This window comes from Hypanus sabinus, chromosome 11 (genome assembly GCF_030144855.1).
Source record: "Hypanus sabinus isolate sHypSab1 chromosome 11, sHypSab1.hap1, whole genome shotgun sequence".
Classification (NCBI taxonomy): Eukaryota; Metazoa; Chordata; class Chondrichthyes; order Myliobatiformes; family Dasyatidae; genus Hypanus; species Hypanus sabinus.
In genome coordinates, this window is record NC_082716.1 from 44,418,570 (window position 1) to 44,439,454 (window position 20,885).

A 20,885-nucleotide genomic window follows, 5' to 3' on the forward strand; every position below is an offset into this window, starting at 1 on the left:
GGTTTTGGGAGCTGGTTAGCTGTTCCTGCTGTAGCTGATGTCCTTAAGTATACTTGCCTTGTTTGCTGGTCTTCCAGGGAGAAAAGCACTGTTGAAGTGGAAATCAAAGAAAAGGAAGAAGCGGTCAAGCAGCGAACGAGTGAGGTCCAGGCAAGTATTAATTGCACCAGTTGTTTAAGTTAAGTGATCAGCATCTGCAAAGTCATGCTGTCCTTGCTGGATTTTCAGACTGTTTATCAGATGCTGAGATTTTGCCGATTTTACTGTCCATGAAGGGTTTTAGTTAGGATAACTGTCAGGTATGTCATGCAGAATTTTTACTGAAGCCAAGCAGTAGCTGTTTTTCAAGATGAAAAATATGGATTACTGTTGGTGAAAAATTAGTTTTACAATTTTCAAATACATCTATTAAGACAGATTAAGCCATTTGAAAAATTAACTATTAAAATAGTGAATCTGTTGTATCTAATGAATATTTTCTAATTGTTCAAGTACAATGACTTTTTAGCTTGAACAAAATTTGTACAAGAGCTTTTTGCTGAATATTTTTGCCTGAGGCATCAACAAGCACATTGATATTTAAGTGTCTAATACAGTTTTTCAGATTCCCTGTGAGCATCGAATTATTCTCAGCTCTAAGGATACTTGCAGCAATCATCATTAATTAATCAATAAACAGTTTAGGTGTCTGTTTCTTAAAATTAAGTTCTGTTTACCCTAGCTACTATGATGTCATTAATAGAGATGGTAGCATAGTTGAAGAGGGGATAGTAAGGGGCAAACATTACCCTTTTTATTGTTGGTTATGACTGATAAAACATCATTAGATTTCCAAATCATGACCAGCTCCAAAGTGAAATTCTTTCATTAAGCATCATACCAGATTTCAGTTGCATGACGCAGCTAAGATAGCTCAAAGAAATGTAGCTGCATTGTTATTGTGTGGTAGAATTCAATTCAAAATGAATGATTGTATTACATTTATGAAAGCTTCCTAAGAGAGCTATAAGAGCAAATCTAATATTTTTGCTTAATATGTCTTTTGAGGTTTTCAGCAAAATATTATAATCTGTGCAATTTGTTATTCTTTCATGAGCCCTCCCACTCATTCTTCTGTTACTGTTTGGTTATATTTAGCAGCTTTAGAATGTCTACTCTAATACCTTTTCATACTGTAAATTATAGCAATTCTGATGTATATAAATTTTGCTTCAGTTTTTAAAAACAGAATTGCTGAGTACAGCAGGCAGTAAAAACACCATTTGCCGGTACTACAGGGTCTGTTTTTCTTGAGTGGATACTGCAGGTTTTCAAGATACTGTGTGATTTAGCGAAATTAATAAATTTGTTTGGTTTTGAATAATATTTGGTTACTTCAGAAAGTAAATGCATTTTGATAGTCAGATACCAGGTTGTCTGAATGCATTTAACACTTCTGTTTTCATAACACTGTAATGGAGAGTCGTGAAACAAGAGTCTAGAGGTTTTCACACAATGTGGTTGGGAAAAAATAGTCCTAGAATTACATTTGTGCATTTGATGCCAGATTTCAAAATGGATTGAGAAAAGGGCTGCCAATATGTTGCTTAACCATCGTCTTAGTGGAGGAGGTGTATAATGCAGAGTCACATGGAAGGTGAGAGCTTCTCATGCAGAGCTGTGTTGCTGTTGAATAATTTGGGCTCCAGATGATAGTTTTGACGTTTAGTCACTGAACTAAATTGTCACCTTTTGAAGTAACTGCTGAATTATTCTTCTTGGGAATCCAGATATATGCAGCTATTTATGATGATAACTGAGTTCACTTAAATTGTTCATACATTTTAAGCTGGTCAGCATTGTTTTTCTTGCAATAAAGTTTGCTTTCCATGTGAACTTTATATTGTGGCCTTTACTCTGATGGACGTACATTACAATATAATTTATAAGTAATGCAAGAGGGAAATGCTGTGCACTGTCCATCAGTTGTGGACATTGTTCCCTTTCATGTGCCGTTTTTTAAAAATTTACCAACATCATCTCAAAGTAATTTGCAGTCAATGAGCTGCTCATTGATGTAATGTAATGAAATTCAGCACCAGATTGCACAGAGTGAAGTGTCATGTACATTGTCATGACTGAAAGAATTATTTGTGCTAATGATAGTGGTTGAAGGATAACATGATCGAGGCACTGGAAAAGCAGCTTGTTTTTAAGTGGTAATGTGTGATACTTGTGTTCACCTGAAAGCATCATTGACACTTTAAATGAATGGTTCTGATAAAAATTGTGGTAGTATGATATTTCCTGTGTGGCACTGAATTTAAACAAAAATGTGTAACAAGCTTTTGAATGGCCATCTACTACCGATTTATTCCAAAGTGATAACTGAGCTAAGACTAAATCCTATTGAATGTTTCATTCCAAAAGCTAGCAAGTTGGCTTGAGATTCCAATTTCTTCACACAATTGCGCTTGAGACAACAATGGATGTAGTGACTGAGTGAAAGCTGCCGACGACAAGGAAGATGCAGAAAGGTTAAACTAATGTTCTAAGCACTCAAAGAAGAGCAGCTAAAACTTCTCATGATAATAAAAGAAATTGAAAGGATAATAAGCCACATGGCACTTCAAGGTTCCTCCACTATTTAGTAATGTCATGGCTGACATTATGCCTTTGGTCATATCCCTTGATTACAGTGTCCATAAATCTTATCAGTTTTAGCCTTTAATATACTCAGTGACTGGCTATTTACAATCCTAGTACATTCAAGCCTTGAGAGGAGAATTCAAAGTGTTTTGTTGCTGAGAGAAGTAAGGGGATTTGAGGAATTGGCTATAATCTTCCCAACTTCTCAAGACATCAGATCCACCTAGTTCTTGTCCATGTTTAAAACATCTCTTGTTTCTTGATGGCCTGAGTTTGGTACAATGCTTATGTCTGATCAAATCAACACTTTTATTTAACTCCTAATTCTTGACCCATGCACTGATGATTTGGCTTCATGTTACAGGAAATTATAGTACAGGTAATTTTTTGGGAATGGAATCACCTCCCTCAGTTATACTAAAAAGTAGAAATCTAATTAAATCTGACTTAGCCTGGTGAACTATTTAATTGTTGATCCTTTTCTATGAATTCAGATCTTTGAGCCCTACATCTGTAAGTGTAACATCTGTAACACTTTGGCCCTTGTCCATCTTTAAAACATCCCTTGTTTCTGGCTAGCCAGGTTTTGACACAATCAAATCAGGTATGATTGATGCAATTCATTGTTAACACTCTTTATTTGTGTGATTTTTTTTCATTCTGTTAACTTTAGATTGGTTAAACTTTCATGTCTAAGACGAGAACTGGAGAGAAATGTAATGTAAATGAGGCAATGCATCTATATTGAGTCAAGTTTATTGTAAATCAAAGTTATTAGTCATTTAACTGCAGTGATGATGTGCACTGGCACCATGGTTCTAATTCACAGCCTAATTGCATGCTCTTCTCCCTGCTTTTCCAAATTGGTTAATTTGAGAGAATATGGCTGTTGAAGCCAGTAACATCAGAAATCAAAAAATCAACTTTATTATCCTGTGTGCAATTACATGTATGCACATGGTCAATTATAAAGTCTTTGCAGCAGCATTACTCTCTATAAAAACCTGGTAATCCCTGTGATTGATCCCTATTGTTTGGTAATATAGACTTGTAAGCCACAAATAGTGTGGAAGTGGATGAATATGTTGGAATTCAGGATTTCTTTGCATTGAAACACAGATGTTTTGTATTAAGTTCATGGGTGGGGGATTTATTGATAGCCACTTTAATCATGTTGTCATGAATAATTGGCTTTGACAGTTAGGCAAAGAACTGCACCTTCTAAAGAATTTCTAGGCAGTGCTACTTTGCGGCAGTGCTAATGTGACCATTAAATAATGTTGGCTATGTTGGGTTTTGATGCTTTCTGTATTTGGAGTTTTCCAGCTCCCTTGGGTGGGGTGATGAGACAAACAGTTCAGAATTGCAGCTAACAAAGAAGTAATCATGTTATGTTCAAAGTAAATAAATGTCACCATACACTGTACAACCCGGAGATTCATTTACTTGTGGGCATACTCAATAAATCCAGTAGCCATAATAGAATCAGTGAAAGACCTCACCAATGGGGGTGGACAACCAGTGTGCAAAAGGTAACAAACTGCAAATACAAAAATGAAAAAAAGAATAATAATAGTAAATAAGTGTTAATTATTGAGAACGTGAGATGAAGTGTCCTTCAAAGTGAATCTATAGGTTGTGGAAAGCTCAATGATAGGGTAAGTGAAGTTACCCCCTCTGGATCAGGCACCTGTAGGTTGAGGGGTAAGTGTTCCTGAACCTGGTGGTATGAGGTCTAAGGCTCCTGTACCACCTCCCTGATGGCAGCAGCGAGAGGAAAGCAAGACCTGGGTGGTGAGGGCCCCTGATGATGGATGCTGCTTTAATTTTTTTTTATTTTGTTGAGATAGAGCATGGAAAAGGCCCTTCCAGCCCTTTGAGCTGCGCCACTCAACAATTCCCCAATTTAATCTTAGCCTAATCTTGGGGCAATTTACAATGACCAATAAACTACCAAAATGTATATCTTTGGACTGTGGGAGGAAACCCATGCAGTCATAAGGAGAATATGCTAACTCCTTACAGGTAGCAGTGGGAATTCATGTATAATGCTCCACGTAGATGTGCTCAATGGTGGGGAGGACTCTATCTTTGATGGAGTGGGCTGAAACCATTATTTTTGTAGGATTTTCTGTTCAAGGGCATTCACAAACTACTCAGGAAGTTGAGGTGCTGCCATTCTTTCTTTGTAATTGCACTTGCATGTTGGGCCCAGGACAGGTCACTGAGATGATAATACCACTGATCCCCTGATGAAGACCTGACAGGTATCTCCATTTCTGCTGAATGGATGAATCATCAAGGTAAAGCAAATGCATCGCCCTGATTAAGATTTTTACTGTGGGTATCATTTTAGCAGTTCTGTAAGAGCAGTCTGTTCTGCTTTCACCCTGTTTGGGTTTGAGCTGAGGTAAGAGGCTTTGTTGTACACCTTAGGAATGTGGTGTCAGCCAGTCAGGATGGTGGAAATGGGAGAAGGTTCTGGTGAACAGTGGTGTTTGGAGGTTTGTTTTTAGGTGGGAGCTGGGAGGACACGGGGAGAAGATGGCTGAGGATGCCATCCCTGTTGCACAGGGTACTTTGTGCAGATGAATTGCTTCAAGGAGGAAGGAGCAAGACTCCCGTGGGAGATCTGTTTGTTCAAGATGGATTTCGAGCAACATTCAGAAGGTTGCGTGTGCTTTCACACAGACTGTGGGTCCAGCGCATGAGTGACAGACAAGAATAATGGGACCTTTTTGGTTTTTTTCTTTCTTTCCATTAACTGTTTGCTTAAGTTAACATTTTTAAGTATACTACTTTATAATTGTATGAAGTGTACAAGCTGTTATTTTTTTGCCGACGGGCTGTTGCAGGGGTAGAAGATCACACAGCAGTCACACAAGCTGGGGTCTGGGTGGGCGAGGCATCCCAACCTCAGGGATTTGGCTGAACCGAAGTTGTGTACACCCTAGACATACGAAGCCTGAGACAGGTGGGTTTCTCACCGCAGAGTCCGCGGCTGTTAGTGAGGGTCCGAGATGCCCAGTAAAAGTATGGAATAATTTTCAGATCTAAATTTATTAATGTGTACCTAGCTTTGATATAAATATAGTTATAAAAAGTAGCGCCATTATTAAAAACAAAAAATGCTGGAAACTCTCAGCAAGTCAGACAGCTGAGAAATAAAAATAGCCTTTCAAGCTGAAGACTTTCATCAGGACAAGGAAAGTAACTCTTAAGTTACTTTGAGAATGGGGAAGAGATGGAGCAAAGGAAATATCTGATAGTGAGGGCAACACAAGTGAATCTGCAGATGCTGGAAATAAATAAAAACACAAAATGCTGGCAGAACTCAGCAGGCCAGACAGCATCTATGGGAGGAGGTAGTGACAATGTTTCGAAACCTCCTGATGAAGGGTTTCAGCCTGAAACGTCGTCACTACCTCCTCCCATAGATGCTGTCTGGCCTGCTGAGTTCTGCCAGCATTTTGTGTTTTTTTATCTGATAGGGAAGGTCAGGTTGGGCATGATCATAAGCTGTTGAAGAAACCTGGTTGCTGTTTATTGAGATCAGTTAGAGAATGACACAAGCTAAGTGACATGTATAAAAAAAAAAGTATAATACAAAGCTTAGGAAGTGCTCAGTAAGTGTGTGGAGGGTAAAACTGAGTTAATACGACAGATTGGTGATCTGCAGTACAACAGGTTAGAGTACGAGTGGGGTGGAAAATTCAGGTGTTGGCAACTAGAAGATCAAGTTCACCTGTGTATATACTGTACCTAGACTTTTTTGTCTGCAATGTAGAGGAGAGTACATCATGAAAAGCTGTACACTTGACTGGAAGGATTGCAAGTGAATTACATCTTCTCTGTATGGGTCTCTGTATGGTGGAAAGTAGAGGGCTAAAACATCAGGTTGCATGGAAAGCGGCATGAGCAAGGAAATGGTTGATGAGCAGATCAGGGAATTACAAATGGATGGCCCCTTAAGAGTTTTGAAAGAGGATGAATGGGAAAAACATCTGATGGTGGGATCTCTATGGAGGTGATGGAAGTAGTGAAAGGATGATCAATTGAATATGGAATCCGTTGGGATGGAAGTTGATGATCAGGAGAACTCTTTCCAGTAGCAGAGTGGTAACAATCAGGGGGTCTGAGCTCTTTATCTTAAGACATGTATTTGAATCCCACTATAGCAGCAGGGAATTTAAATTCATGTAATTAAATAAAAATGGAATTTTAAAATATGGCTATTTTCATTAATAGTGAAAGCATAGGATCCTTGTGCAGCCTCTGTGTTTCTCTACTGTTTTTCTGAGAAAGAACTGCCTTTCCAATATAATTTACTCTTTACTGGATGACGACATTGATTAAATGATATCTTGAGTGAGATGTACTCATTTCAGACTTCAGCTTTGATATGAGCAACTTTTCACAGTTGCAAGCATTGCATTGTGGAGATTTCTGAAATTCTCTGTCCAGGGGGAACTGCCAAATTACTTTCCCAAATGGACAAGAAACGCAATAAACCAAGCTTTCCCTGCACATCAGTTTCAGGTTAGATACTCCAGTCTGCACCGACATTGCCTGCATACCAGATGAGCATCTTTCCCAGTTGAGAGGGATTCCATCTCCTCAGCATCGAGCTGTTTTGTAATGCTAGATCACTACCTCCTGAATTTCTTTACTTTATTGCAGGTAACAGCCTTGATTCATTGACTTTTCACTACTCCTTCATGGACCTTATTCTACTCAGCTCACTAGTTGACTATCGAGTACCCAGGGATTTCATTCATAAATGTGGTTCACAGGTTGTATCAATATGTTGAATACAGCTTTAGTGTAGGGTGAGAGCAATGCCACCACCACAACACATGATAGCAGACTCTAGTGCTTAAGGTTGTCACATCCTGTGAAGCTCTGTCACCTTGGGTTAGTTGTATCTTCCTCAAAAGGAAGAGATGCTTCTATATACCATATATTCAGCACTCTGCATACAGTGGATTCCGGTTAATTGGGACACATCAGGATCAGTACATTTTAGCCCATTTAAGCAACTGCCCCAACTAGCTGAAATTTCATGGAAGTAGTTAAAAAGGTATGAAAAGAAAACACTAACTACCATTTAACTGAGTAACAGATTATGTATTTAAGTGAAATACAGAACAAATTTGAACATTATTAATACTACACAGTACTATAAAACTGTGCTTTAGTTCCTAATAATTGGTTTGGTGGTTGTCTGTTGTACCTGATGATGACAGGAAACCTGTGTAGGAAAGTTTTTAAAGTAGGGAAATGCCATTGTACTGGGGCATTTCCACTTCTCAACCTTGGAAGTCCGGGTTCAATCGTACAAATGTTGTCACAACTGCTCTTCCTTGGTTGCAGTGGTTGACTATGACTGTGCCTTGTTATGCCCTTCACCCTCTACAAAGCTTTGCAGAACCCCCTTCCTGGCCATTGATAGGTTTCATCTGCCCAGTCTGCCAGAGCTGACTTTGCTTGATAGGATAGGCAATGTCCCTATCTCACCAGAGTATAAAGCCTGTCAGCTATCCTCATCTGGTTTAGCCCACCTGTCGAAGTGATGTGTTGCGGTGTGCCTCTTGGTTGTATGCAACAGCTCCTTGCAGTACATGTGAGAGCTGAGTGTATGCTGCTGTGTTCTTTAGATTTACTGTAAATGAACAAAGTTAGCATAGACACCTAGTGTAGATAATGGACTGTCTTCATACAATTTTCCGAAGATTGCATCCTCCAAATCTTTACTTACATTGCAACATTCAAGGTATCTTAAAAATTTTCAAAAGTTCCTAACTTACTGAAGTAATGAAATAGTTTCATTTTCATTCTCATTTCCAACATCTCCAAGCCTGAATGCTTGAAATTGCAGTGAGAAAAACAGTTCAGAATTGTCTTACTGGTTATTTCTTGCCAACTATCAGTGACAAAATTACTGTTTTTTAAGAAGCACACACAATTGGCGCTATTTAAAAACTGTTCAATTTAAGCACAGTGTAGTGTCTTAACACCACACAACTGTACACATCTGACACAAGTTAGAAACTTCTTGGCAACAGTCCCCTGCTACAATTATGTGATATAGAGTCCTAAATAAATGAAAGGAATCCCGCCTATTTTCTTGATTAGTTTTTGTTCTTTGAGAGTTTCCCAATAAAAAGGTTGCCGAATTAACCAATGGCCCAATTAACTAGAATCCACTGTATTCAGTTTTTAGTGTGGGGAAAAAAAAAGCAGAGAGTTGAATGAGCAATTAAAGCTCATGGTCTCTTGTTACCATCGGGGGGAGTACAGGAGCCTGAAAGCGTACACTCAACAATTTTGGAATGGATAATTTTTCCCCTCTGCCATTGGATTTCTAAATGGACATTGAACCCATGAACACTAACTCACTCCTTTTTTCCCCTCTTATTGCACTAATTTAATTTAACTTTTTAAATATATATTTACTGTAATTTACAATTATTATTGCAATGTACTGCTGCCACATAACAATAAATTTCACAACATTTGCAAGTGATATCAAACTGGATTCTGAAGCATTTATGATACAATGTGGTTAGGATGATGTGTGTACCTGAGAAAACAGATAAATTTTAAGAAGCCTAATGTAACATGTCCTGTAATGCTTCTATGACTGTAAAGGAAGTCCAGCACCTTTAAATGCAGATCTTCCATAAACTTCAAGTTAAACTTTGACGAAATCTGAATGTCGTGGTTGGACACCGGAAAGGGGGGAGAAACATAAGACTAAAAAGCATCTTGCTTACTTTGAGAAATATTTGGTTTTCTTGAAATGTTAGGAAACTGTGTAGTTTGGAGCAGGCTGCTAGAGATGTCTCTGTGTTAAAAATGCTGGCTACTTTATCTAATAATTAATTAGAAAGGTAATTTGCGGTATGGTGCAAATACTATTATATTTTTATCCTTTCACAAGAAATTAATATCTCATTTATTGCCCATTCTTAATTACCCTTGAATTAAATATTTTACCAGCCTTCCCACAATGCATTTAAGGATTAATTACATTGCCTGGAATCTCATAAGCCAAATCAGGTGTGGTTAACAAATTTCTTATCCTACAGGGTATTAAAGAGCTAGAGAGAATTTTAAGATCAAGTGGGAAGGTTCATAGTCACTGATGACAGTCTTCTTTTCCAAATAATTGCATCCACGATTTGAACTCTTGTTTCTGGATCATTAATCCAGATACCTTGGTAACAAATCCAGCAGTATCATTACTGTGTGCTGGGGCATTCTTGGCTGTCATATTGATAGAATATTGAGGATATCAAGGAGAAGGAGTAGAAGAAGAGCTACCAAGGGAGATAAAAGGGTGGTTAATAAACCATTTTAAATTAAGCATTGAATAACAGGATTTAAGAAGCAGTTGTACATTGAAATTCACACTTTCACAAGCTTATCTTACCGTGCCTATAGAAATATCCCTCCCCCCCCACCAGAAGTTTTCATGGTTTATTGTTTTACAACATTGAATCACAGTAGATTTTATTTGGCTTTTTTGATGCTGATAAACAGAAAAAGACTCTTTCGAGTCAAAGTGAAAACATTTCTACAAAGTGATCTAAATTAGTTACAACCATAAAACACCAAATAATTGATTGGGTAAGTATTCACACCCTTCAAGTTAGTATTTAGATGCACCTTTGGCAGCAATTACAGCCTTGAGTCTGTGTGAATAGATCTCTAATGGCTGTGCACATCTGAACACTGCAATTTTTCTCCATTCCTCTTTACAAAACTGCTCAAGCTCTGACAGATTGCATGGAGGTTGTGAGTGAACAGACCTTTTCAAGTCCAGTCACAAATTCTCAATTGGATTGAGGACTGGGCTCTGACTTGGCCACACCAGGACATTAATTTTGTTGTTTTTAAGCCATTCCTGTGTAGCTTTGGCTTTATGCTTGAAGTCATTGTTTTACAGTAATACAAATCTCCTTAGTTGCAGATTGCATCCAGTTTTCTTCCAGGATTTCCCTGTACTGTATTTTGCTGCATTCATTTTACCCTCTACCTTCAAAAACCTTCCAGGGCCTGCTGCAGTGAAGCATCCCCACAGCATGATGCAGCCACCACCACACTTCACAGTAGGGATGGTGTGTTTTTGATGACATGCAGTGCTTGGTTACGCCAAACAGAGCATTTAGTCTGAAGGCCAAATAGCTCAATTTTGGTTTCATGAGACCATAGAACCTTCTTCCATCTGATTTCAGAGTCTCCCAGCCACCTTCTGGCAAATTCTAGCTGAGATTTCATGTGAGTGTTTTTTTCAATACTAGCTTTCTCTTTGCCACTCTCCCATAAACCTGCAACTGGTGAAGCACCCAGCAACATTTGTTGAATGCGCTGTCTCTCCCGTCTCAGCCACTGAAGCATGTAACTCCTCCAGACTCATCATAGGTTTCTTGGTGGCCTTCCTCACTGGTCCCCTTCTTCCATGGTGACTCAGTGTTTGAGGACAGTCGGCTCTGAGCAGATTTACAGCTGTGCCAAATTCTTTCCATTTCTTGATGATTAACTTAACTGTACTCCAAGGGATATTCAGTGACTTCAAAATTTTCTTGTATCCATCTCCTGACTTGTGCTTTTCAATAACCTTTTTGGAGATTTGCTTGGAGTGTTATTTAATGGAGTAGTTTTTGCCAGGATACTGACTCACCACCCACTGAACCTTCCAGATACAGATGTATTTTTACTACAATCAATTAAAATGCCTTGACTGCACAGAGCTGATCTCCATTTAACTAATTATGTGACTTCTAATGCCAATTGGCTGCACCAGTGATAACTTGGTGTGTCATACTAAAGGGGGTGAATACTTATGCAATCAATTATTTTATGTTTTATGTTTGTAATTTAATTTGGATCACTTTGTAGAGATCAGTTTTCACTTTGACACGAAAGAGACTTTTTCTGTTGATCAGTGTCGAAAAAACAGTAAAACATGAAAACTTCCAAGGGTAATGAATACTTTTTATAGGCACATGGAAACATTTGAAACAGGGCGGGAGTAAACTATTTAGGCCCTCAAGCCTGTTCTACCATTCACTAACATTATGCCTGAGCCACCCTTGCCTCAACACGTTTCCTGTGCTTTCCTGAAGACATTCGATAAGGTGCCACATAAAAGATATCCATAAGATATGGATGCATGGCATCAGGGATGATGCAGGGGTCAGTGCTGGGCCTGCAATTGTTCACAATATACATTAATGATCTGGAAGAGGGGACCGAGTGTAGTGTGTCTATAAGTTTGCTGATGACACAAAATTGAGTGGAAAAGCAAATTATGCATGTAACACTTACCCAAAAGGCTGGTATATGTCTTGGGGAAACGGAGTTCCAGCAACTCACCAACCCACCTCCCGTACACGCAGGTGCTGTGAGAATCGAGTTTATACCTCGCACCCGCCAACAGTATCAAACCCACAACAAATACCGTTATGAAATACACTTTAAAGAGTTTACTAAAATTAAAAGAGTAGTAGGCAATACAATATATATATAAAAACAAAAGGCGCCAACTTATCAAAGTTCAGTCTGTTTAGTGCACTCGTTGGAGCTCAATCAACGAACCAATCGACCCATCTGGCCGTTGCACCTGGGACCACCCCAGTGGTCTTACGAGCAGTCCAGCACACGTCCACCTTCCTCGGCGTCTTCCTCGGCCTCTCCCTCACACCAAAAAACCCCGCGAAAACCCCTCCCCCAAGTTCCTAGCATCACAAGACACAATAACATTCCCCATTGATTAACAAATGAATACAATTACCATATCAGCCATTCTAAAACGAAACAACAAACGAGAGAAATACTTATCCGACAAAGAAGCATTCCTGCTCGTAAGAAACCAAAGAGGCCATTTTGAGTAACATACACAGGACATTGTACATTCTCTTCCCACCAGCAAATGTCATGCCCTCATGGCATTACTAGAGTTCCCCAAAGCTTCTTGCAACACACAAAACCCAACCCAGGTGCAGAAAGCAGTGACATAACTACCCAGAGCAGTAGAAATCACACTCGGTTCTCCCGGTACCACATATGTCAACCGCTCCAGGGGGTGCCTAATCCTCTGAGATCTCCATACCCCTTCTGCCCCACTGAGCTCCCTTGTCACCTGCGAACCCACTATCTCGGACACCCCAGGTCTACCTGACAGACCCGCACCCCCTTCCTCACGGGGGTCCGCCCTCACCTGAGATCTCTCCGGCTCACGCTCGGGTTCCACCCTCTCTCCCACCAATGTTGGCTGCCTCTCCATCTGACCCTCAAGACCTTCCCTCCTCTCACCCAACTCAGTATGGGAAGGGCCAGGAGCCTCCTGTCCTGCTACTGGAGCACCAGCGAATGGGCCCACTCATCTGAGTCGTCCTATTCCGAATCGGTATTCATTCCCAGGTTAGGGACCCGACCCTGCTCTTCAGCAGCGGGCTCTTCCCTTTCTCCGCGCCCTCGCAGAGTCCTTGTACTGGGCGTAACCTCCCACTCGGGCTCCTTATCCACCTGCACAGCTTGACCCAGTGGCAGCAGGTGATTCCGATGGAGTACCTTGATAGGCCCTTTCCCATCCTCAGGTTTCACCCGGTAAACTGGCAGGTTCGGCATCTGGCTCTCTTTTACATAGGGGCTGGCCGCCCATCGATCTGCCAACTTGTGCTTACCAGGGAGTCCCAAATTCCGTAAAAGGACCCGGTCGCCCGGCAATAATTGGACAAACTTCACCTTTCAATCATACTGCATCTTATTCCTCTGGTTTTTTTTGGTAGCCGCCGCCCCGGCCAACTCGTACGCCCGCTGTAACTCCCTCTTCATGTTGGACACGTACTTTAGATGGGACTTCCCGGGTAATTCACCCACTCCACCTCCAAAACACACGTCAGTGGGCAACCTCGCTTCCCGCCCGAACATCAGATAATAGGGCGAATACCCTGTAGCATCATTGCGAGTACAATTGTAACAGTGAACCAATTGTCCAATATGACGACTCCACCTGCTTTTCTGCCCAATCTCCAGCGTCCTGAGCATATCCAACAGGCTCCTGTTGAACCTCTCTGGCTGAGGATCTCCCTGTGGGTGATAAGGGATAGTCCTGGATTTCTCAACCCCAAGCATAGTCAGTAATTCATGGATAAGGTGGCTCTCAAAGTCCCGCCCCTGATCACTATGGATTCGCCTGGGAAAGTCGTAATGCACAAAATACTTCTCCCATAACACCTTCGCCACTGTAGTCGCCTTCTGATCTTTAGTGGGAAATGCCTGAGCATAGCGAGTGTAATGATCGGTGATGACTAAGACATTCGAGGAGTTGCTGGTGTCAGGCTCAATTGACAGGAAATCCATACATACCAGGTCCAGAGGTCCCGCACTCTGCAAGTGCGACAGTGGAGTCACCGACGCTGGCAGGGTCTTCCTCCAGATGCAACGACTGCATCCCCTACAGTATTCTTCGACATCCCCCCTCATCCGGGGCCAGTAGAACCGGTCTTTGAGTAATCCATAGGTCATTTTCACCCCCAAGTGTCCAGAATCATCATGTAAGGCCTGGAGTACAGCCTGGCGATACTCCTCCGGCAGGACCAGTTGCCAACAGCGGGGTTGGTCCGGAGGCGCCGTGACCCGGTACAAGATTTTGTTCTTTAACTTCAACCGAGACCACTCCTTCAACAACAGAGGCACGAATGTGTGTTTCGCCTTCTCAGCCAATGCCCCATCCCACTTCTCGACCGCTCTCCACACTGTGCCAATGCCCGGGTCATTTTGCTGAGCAGTTGCCATTTCCCTCAGACTCAGTTCCGGCAACTGTTTAGTCCGCAGTGCGGTCAGGTCACAGTAAACTAGGGGTATGGCGTTGTCAAAAACCCCCAAATGGTCCACGGCTCGTTCCAGCCTCCCTCTTCCCTCGGCCTTCACGGTGATAGCAAACTGACACATCGCCTTCACTCCAGGGGCAGGGACACTCTCCCACTCCTCGTCCCTCTCCTGTTCCCCCGGTTCCCGACGAGACAACGCATCCGCATCGACATTCTTGCTTCTGGGGCGGTACCTCAGGCTGAAATTATATACCGACAAGGCTGCCAGCCACCGATGTCCTGTGGCATCCAGCTTCGCCGAAGTCAAAATATAAGTGAGAGGATTGTTATCCGTTCTCACCTCAAACTTGGCTCTGTCCAGGTAATCGCCCAGCTTGTCCACCACAGCCCACTTCAGCGCCAGGATCTCCAACTTGTGAGTGGGATAGTTTCTCTCCGATGGCGACAAGCTTCGGCTGACAAAGGCTACCGGTCTCAATGTTTTGTCATGCTCCTGGTACAGAACAGCTGCTAGACCCTCTCGGCTGGCATTCGTGTGCAGCACATATGGTTTCTGGGGATCGGCAAAAGCCGACACCGGGGCCTGGGTCAGTGCCCTTTTCAAAGATCAGAACGCCTCTTCACATTGATCATCCCATCTCGAGCCAAAAGGTTCCGCCGGGTTCCAGTATCCTCCAATATCCTGCCTCTGGTCCCCCGTCCTCTTCTTTCTCACCAGGGGATAGCCACACAACAGCTGAGTCAATGGGTGACACACTTTGGCGTATCCTTTCACAAATTGCCGGTAATACCCACAGAACCCCAAAAATGAGCGCAGAGCGCCCACTTTCTGGGGTCTCGGCCAGGTGGTCACGGCCTCTAACTTGGTTGGATCAGTAGCCACTCCCTCTCGCGAAATGATATGGCCAATGTAGTTAACCGACGACTTGCAGAACTGGCATTTGTCCAGGGAAAGCTTCAACCCTTCTTCATTAAGCCGGCCCAACACCTTCAACAGCCTCTCCTCATGTTCCTCCAAAGTCGATCCAAACACTATCAAATCGTCCAGATACACCAGCACCTCTAACAGATTCATATCCCCCACAGTTCTCTCCATGAGCCTCTGGAAGGTGGCTGGGGCTCCGGATATGCCTTGGGGCATTCGTTCGAACTGAAAGAACCCCAGCGGGCAGATAAAAGCGGTCTTCTCTTTATCGCCGGCACTCATCGGGATCTGGTAATACCCACTTCTCAAATCCAGCACACTGAACCACTTCGCACCGCTCAGGCAGGCCAGCGCATCCTCGACTCTTGGGACAGTATATCGATCAGGGACAGTTCGCCGATTCAACGTCCTGTAGTCAACACACATGCGCACTCGCCCATTCTTCTTCCGTGCCACCACTATTGGGGACGCATAAGGACTTCGGGACTCAGCTATGATTCCGGCCTCCTTCAACTTGCACAAGTGCTGTCGCACGTCCTCAACGTCTGCCAGAGCCAGCCGCCAGGATCTCTCTTGGAATGGGGTGTCCTCCGTCACCCGGATGGTGTGGCAAGTGCTTTTGGAGCAGCCAACATCAAACTCGCCCCGAGAAAAAACAGCTTCCATCTTCAGCATCTTCTCCACTAGCCGGTGTTTCCACTCCGGCGACACAGGGGAATCCCCGAAGTTAAAGGCTTCAACGGTCAGCTCCCTTCGATGCTCCGATCCCTCTCCGTTAGGGGTCCTCACTGATGCGCTAGACCAGGGGTCGGCAACGTTTACCACTAAAAGAGCCAATATGGACCCATTTCCCACAGAAAAGAAAACACTGGGAGCCACAAAATGAAATAACACTGCATACAACGGGTTTTTTTTGCCTTTATGCTATGTATAAACAAACTATAATGTGTTGCATTTTTGAAATTGATGAACTCCTGCAGAGAAAACGAAATTACATTTCTGCATGCAACAAAAACATTTTGAACTCCGAAAAAAAGACGTTGGGTTGAAGGTTACTACATAGGTAGCCTACCTTGGATCGAAGAATTAAAAGAAAGCGCGCACTGGCGGGTGTCAGGCATTGGCAGTTGTGATGTATATTAATAGCGATAAAAAACACGTTGTAGCGGTGTAGTGCTACACGCAGCGCTAAAATAAAGACTGCAGTCAAAGGTAACTTTATTCGAACTAAACAGCCTTGCTTTAAAGCCTCCCTCAACCCGTCCCCATGGGCGCGGATGCTCCAAAAGACACGTACTCACAAACCCCTGTAGGCTATCTCCCTTAGTCGGAACGGTGGCTAATTGTTCGGATGTGCCAGGAAACGGTGTCTCCGCAAAGTTTTCATATTGTACAAGATCACCATAATCTTCAAATTTCGAATTACATTTTAAAAGCTAACAAACCACGGGGAGCCGCATCACAGAGATCAAAGAGCCGCATGTGGCTCTGGAGCCGCAGGTTGCCGACCTCTGCGCTAGACATTACCGTCACCGGGAACAGATGTGCCAGCGGCATTCCCCTCTTAAAGGTGATTTCTCTTGCCGTGGTGTTCCTGACACTTATAGCTATACTCCTCGCATGTACCACTCCTGGTCTCTGCACTTCGGGCCTCACCAGCGCCCCAGCCAGAAATCGTGTCTCCCCTTCAAGATTGTCTGGGGTGTCTACTAACAGGGCTTCTCCCGTTGGCACTCCTGGGAATCTGGGGGTCCCCATCACTAATGCTACCTCCCCTGGTCCGATCATCTTGGGCCTCGCCTGCGTACACCACACTGACCCTCATTTACACTCCGGGTTCAGCCCTTCGGGGGCAACCCCTTCTTCGAACACTGCTCGAAACACTGGATTCACCGAGAGGGTCTCCAGAAAGTCTTTCCCCCCCTTTCTCCTTACAAGCTCCCAGGAGCCGTCGCAAAACGGGGGAGTTAGTCCCCATCAGGAGGGCAGCACCACCGGGTCAGGACACACCAACACCAACGTCTCAATAGCTTCCGACACTCCCACATTGCCCTCCAAGAACTCCAATATCACCGATAGGTACCCATCGTACGGGTAGTCACCCTTGCTCACACCCTAAATCTGCAGGGCGTCAAATGGGGTTACGGGCAAATGCTTTAGATATTGATTGTAGAAAGACCGGTTCAATAAGGTCACTTGCGATCCCGTATCAAGAACGGCTTTTGCGTAAACTCCCTCTATTCGTAGACCCACACTGGCACGCGGTCCTATCAGCCCATCCGGAATAGAGGCGTGGGCACCGGTGGTCTTCCGGCTGATCTCTGGGGACGTGTTCCTCCAGAGGCTCCAGTCCGTTCCCTCACTGAGCCTCTCCTAAGTTTCCCGACACCTCTCCCTTTTTAGTCGCAGGGGGGGCTTGTCCTCCGCGGGACTCCTTGTCTCTCACAATCCCACCTAAAGTGTCCCTCCTCTCCACAGCTATAGCACACCCTCGGCCTCTCTCTCACACCAAAAAAACCCTAGAAAACTCCTCCCCCAAGTTCCCAGCTTCACAAGACACAATAACATTCCCCATTGATTAACAAATGAATACAATTACCATTATCAGCCATTGTAAAGCGAAACAACAGCGAGAGAAACACTTATCCGACAAAGAAGCATTCCTGCTAGTAACAAACCAAAGAAGCCATTTTGAGTAACATACACAGGACATTGTACATGCAGAAGATGCGGAGATCCTGCAGAGAGATATATATATAGATGGATTAAGTGAGTGGGCAAGGTTCTGACAGGTGGAGTACAATGTTGGTAAATGTGAGGTCATCCACTTTAGAAGGAAAAATGGAAGTTCAGATGATTATTTAAATGGTAAAGGATGGCCAGATCAACCATGATCTTATTGAGCAGGTTTGAAAGGCCAAATGGCCTACTGCTGTTCCCATTTCTTAATGTTCTCCCCATGCCACGACTCCCTTCTACAATAAACGTATGAGTAGTCAATGTGGCAATTGATAGTTATTTTGCCTCCACAGCTGTCTAAGGTGGAGAATTCCAAAGAGTCATGAACGTGAGGGAAGAGATTCACAGAGTAGGAGGATATCCATTATCCAAAATGGGTGACCTCTTACTCTGAAACTATGCCTTATGCTTCTAGTTACCATCTCTACAGGAAGTGTGCACCCTGTCATTTCTCTTCAGAGTTTTTGTTTTAATAAAATTACCGTGCATTCAGTTAAACTCCAGTGAGTTTAGGCCTAACCTTCATTGTTGATCAACCTCTTAGTTCTAACTTCCAACTGGATTGCTACCAATGTAAGCATTTGATAAACATTTGTCGAATCTCTGCCTCACGATGCTGGTGATCTGTCTCAACTTGTTTCCATTTTCTCCTGTGACCTCCGTGTGCTTTTGTTTCCTCTGACACCCCAAAGACAGGGTTGGTTAGGTTAATTGGCTATTTAAATTGTGTCTGTGAGTGTGCGTTAACTATAGAGGCCAAAACTACATATATTACTTCTTGGTCAGGCCCTCCCTAGTTTTATACCCATTATCGCTTGTTGTCAAGTCCAGAATTTCTAAGTACAAGCTTTTCAGAGTACTTGCCATAAAGATGTTGTATTTTCCTATATTATGCTACATCTCTCAACTTCATGCCTGCTCCTTAATACACCTATGTTCTCATGCAGGCTTCCTCTATCCTCACGACTTGATTACCCATCTTTCTTGGTAGCATCAACAAATCTGGCTCCAAATTTTAGTTGAAATCTTCTCAAGTTTACAGTAGTCTGGTTATGCCTGTGGGCAGATTTGTAATTCAAACTGCGGAGCTCTTGTTGAGTACTGAGCAAAATGAGCTTGGTGGTTCACAACAGTTTTCATCCAGACTTCTGATATTGTCAGAATTGTTCAGTTTGTACTTTCACCCTGTGAGTGCTTGATGGCTGACATGGACTCAGCTAAAGAGATTGTTTCAGTGCTGTGCTGTGTGACTCTATAAATCTATGATGTACAATCCAATCATTGCTAGGATTCCCTATGCCCATCTTTCTAGCTTCAGTTCTTTTTTTTTTTGCCAGCTCTTCACACTCTGGATTTCTTGAGGTTTGCACTTTCATGTAGGATTAGGGTCAACATAGAAATCTACAGCACATTACAGGCCCTTTGGCCCACAATGTTAGGCCGACCGTGCAACCTACTCTACAAGCTGCCTAGAATTTCCCTACTGCATAGCTCTCTATTTTTCTAAGCTCCATGTGCCTATCTAAGAGTCAATTAAAAGACCCTATTGTATCCGCCTCTAACACTGTCACTGGCACGCACCCACCACTCTGTACATTTCCAAGCACCTTAAAACTATGCCCCCTCATGTTAGCCACTTCAGCCCTGGGGAAAAAGCCTCTGGCTATCCACACTATCAATGCCTCTCATCATCTTATACACCTCTATCAGGTCACCTCTCATCCTCTGCCGTTCCAAGAAGTAAAGGCCAAGTTCACTCAACCTACTCTCATAGGGCATACTCCCCAATCCAAGCCATATCCTTGTAAATCTCCTATGCACTCTCTCCATAGTATGGACATCCTTCCTGTAGTGAGGTGACCAGAACTGAGCTCAGTGCTCCAAGTGGGGTCTGACCAAGGTCTTGTAGAGCTGTAACATTATCTTATGGCTCTTAAACTCAATCCCTTGTTATTTCTGTGTAAGTAGTGACTTGGTGACTGTTTATCAACTGTCCTTATTGAAACACTCTGGTTTCCTCGACTGCGTAAGTCTGGGGAAGACAATCTCTGGCCCCGCCAAACGTGTGAGATTGAGGTGTAAACCTACCCCCAAACTCCTTGTTTATGTGGATGCTGTGTAATTCGTTACCCTGTTACAAATGAGTGCCACAAAATAACAGACAGTTCACCACATACAATTAAAGATTTAGCTTTATAATTTGTAATTTGACTAACCAGTAAAGATAGAACTAAAAAAGGAAAGGGCCCATTTTTATGTAACGGTCTAATGTTCACAAATTGGAGCTCACGGTTTCCCTGTCTCCGACCCTCCATCGATTACCCCGAGCTTTGTCGAATCACAGCCCCGCTCTGGGTTGAATCCTACGACCGCTTCTCTCTGGCATCTTCTCTCTCTTCATCTCTCTCTAACAAAAGCCTCAAGCCCAACCTTAGTGCCCCTCACCTGAGAAACCTCCCCTTAATCTGACCATCCTAATTGGATGGCAGACAATTCTCCTATCTCTTATCTTCAACAGTAACCCAAACATAAGTGGAAAACAAGTACTTGTACAGAACAGCATAACAGTAAAAATACGTTATTCTTTGGAGACTTGAAACATTTGTGCATTCAGTCCTTGTGAGGTTGAAATGGAAGTAGTCCTTTTCTTTTGGAGCTCCACTACCTAGAGAGTGTCAAACTGGAAATGCCACAGCTTTTAACACCTAATTTTCACAGTATATCACTTGAGACATTGACTTCTAAAATGCTTA

General features: G+C 42.9%; 1 protein-coding gene across 3 annotated transcripts in view; it reads left to right on the forward strand.

Moving 5' to 3' along the window:
• The window catches only part of eps15 (epidermal growth factor receptor pathway substrate 15), a 152,237-nt gene that overhangs the window by 88,675 nt on the left and 42,677 nt on the right, over positions 1-20,885 (forward strand). For all 3 annotated transcript variants that reach the window (XR_009514743.1, XM_059984256.1, XM_059984255.1), the window contains exon 13: positions 78-150. Coding sequence is in view for 2 of the 3 variants with exons in the window: in XM_059984256.1 (XP_059840239.1) it covers positions 78-150 (73 nt within the window). In the remaining variant the exon portion in view is untranslated. The remainder of the gene's footprint in view (positions 1-77; positions 151-20,885) is intronic.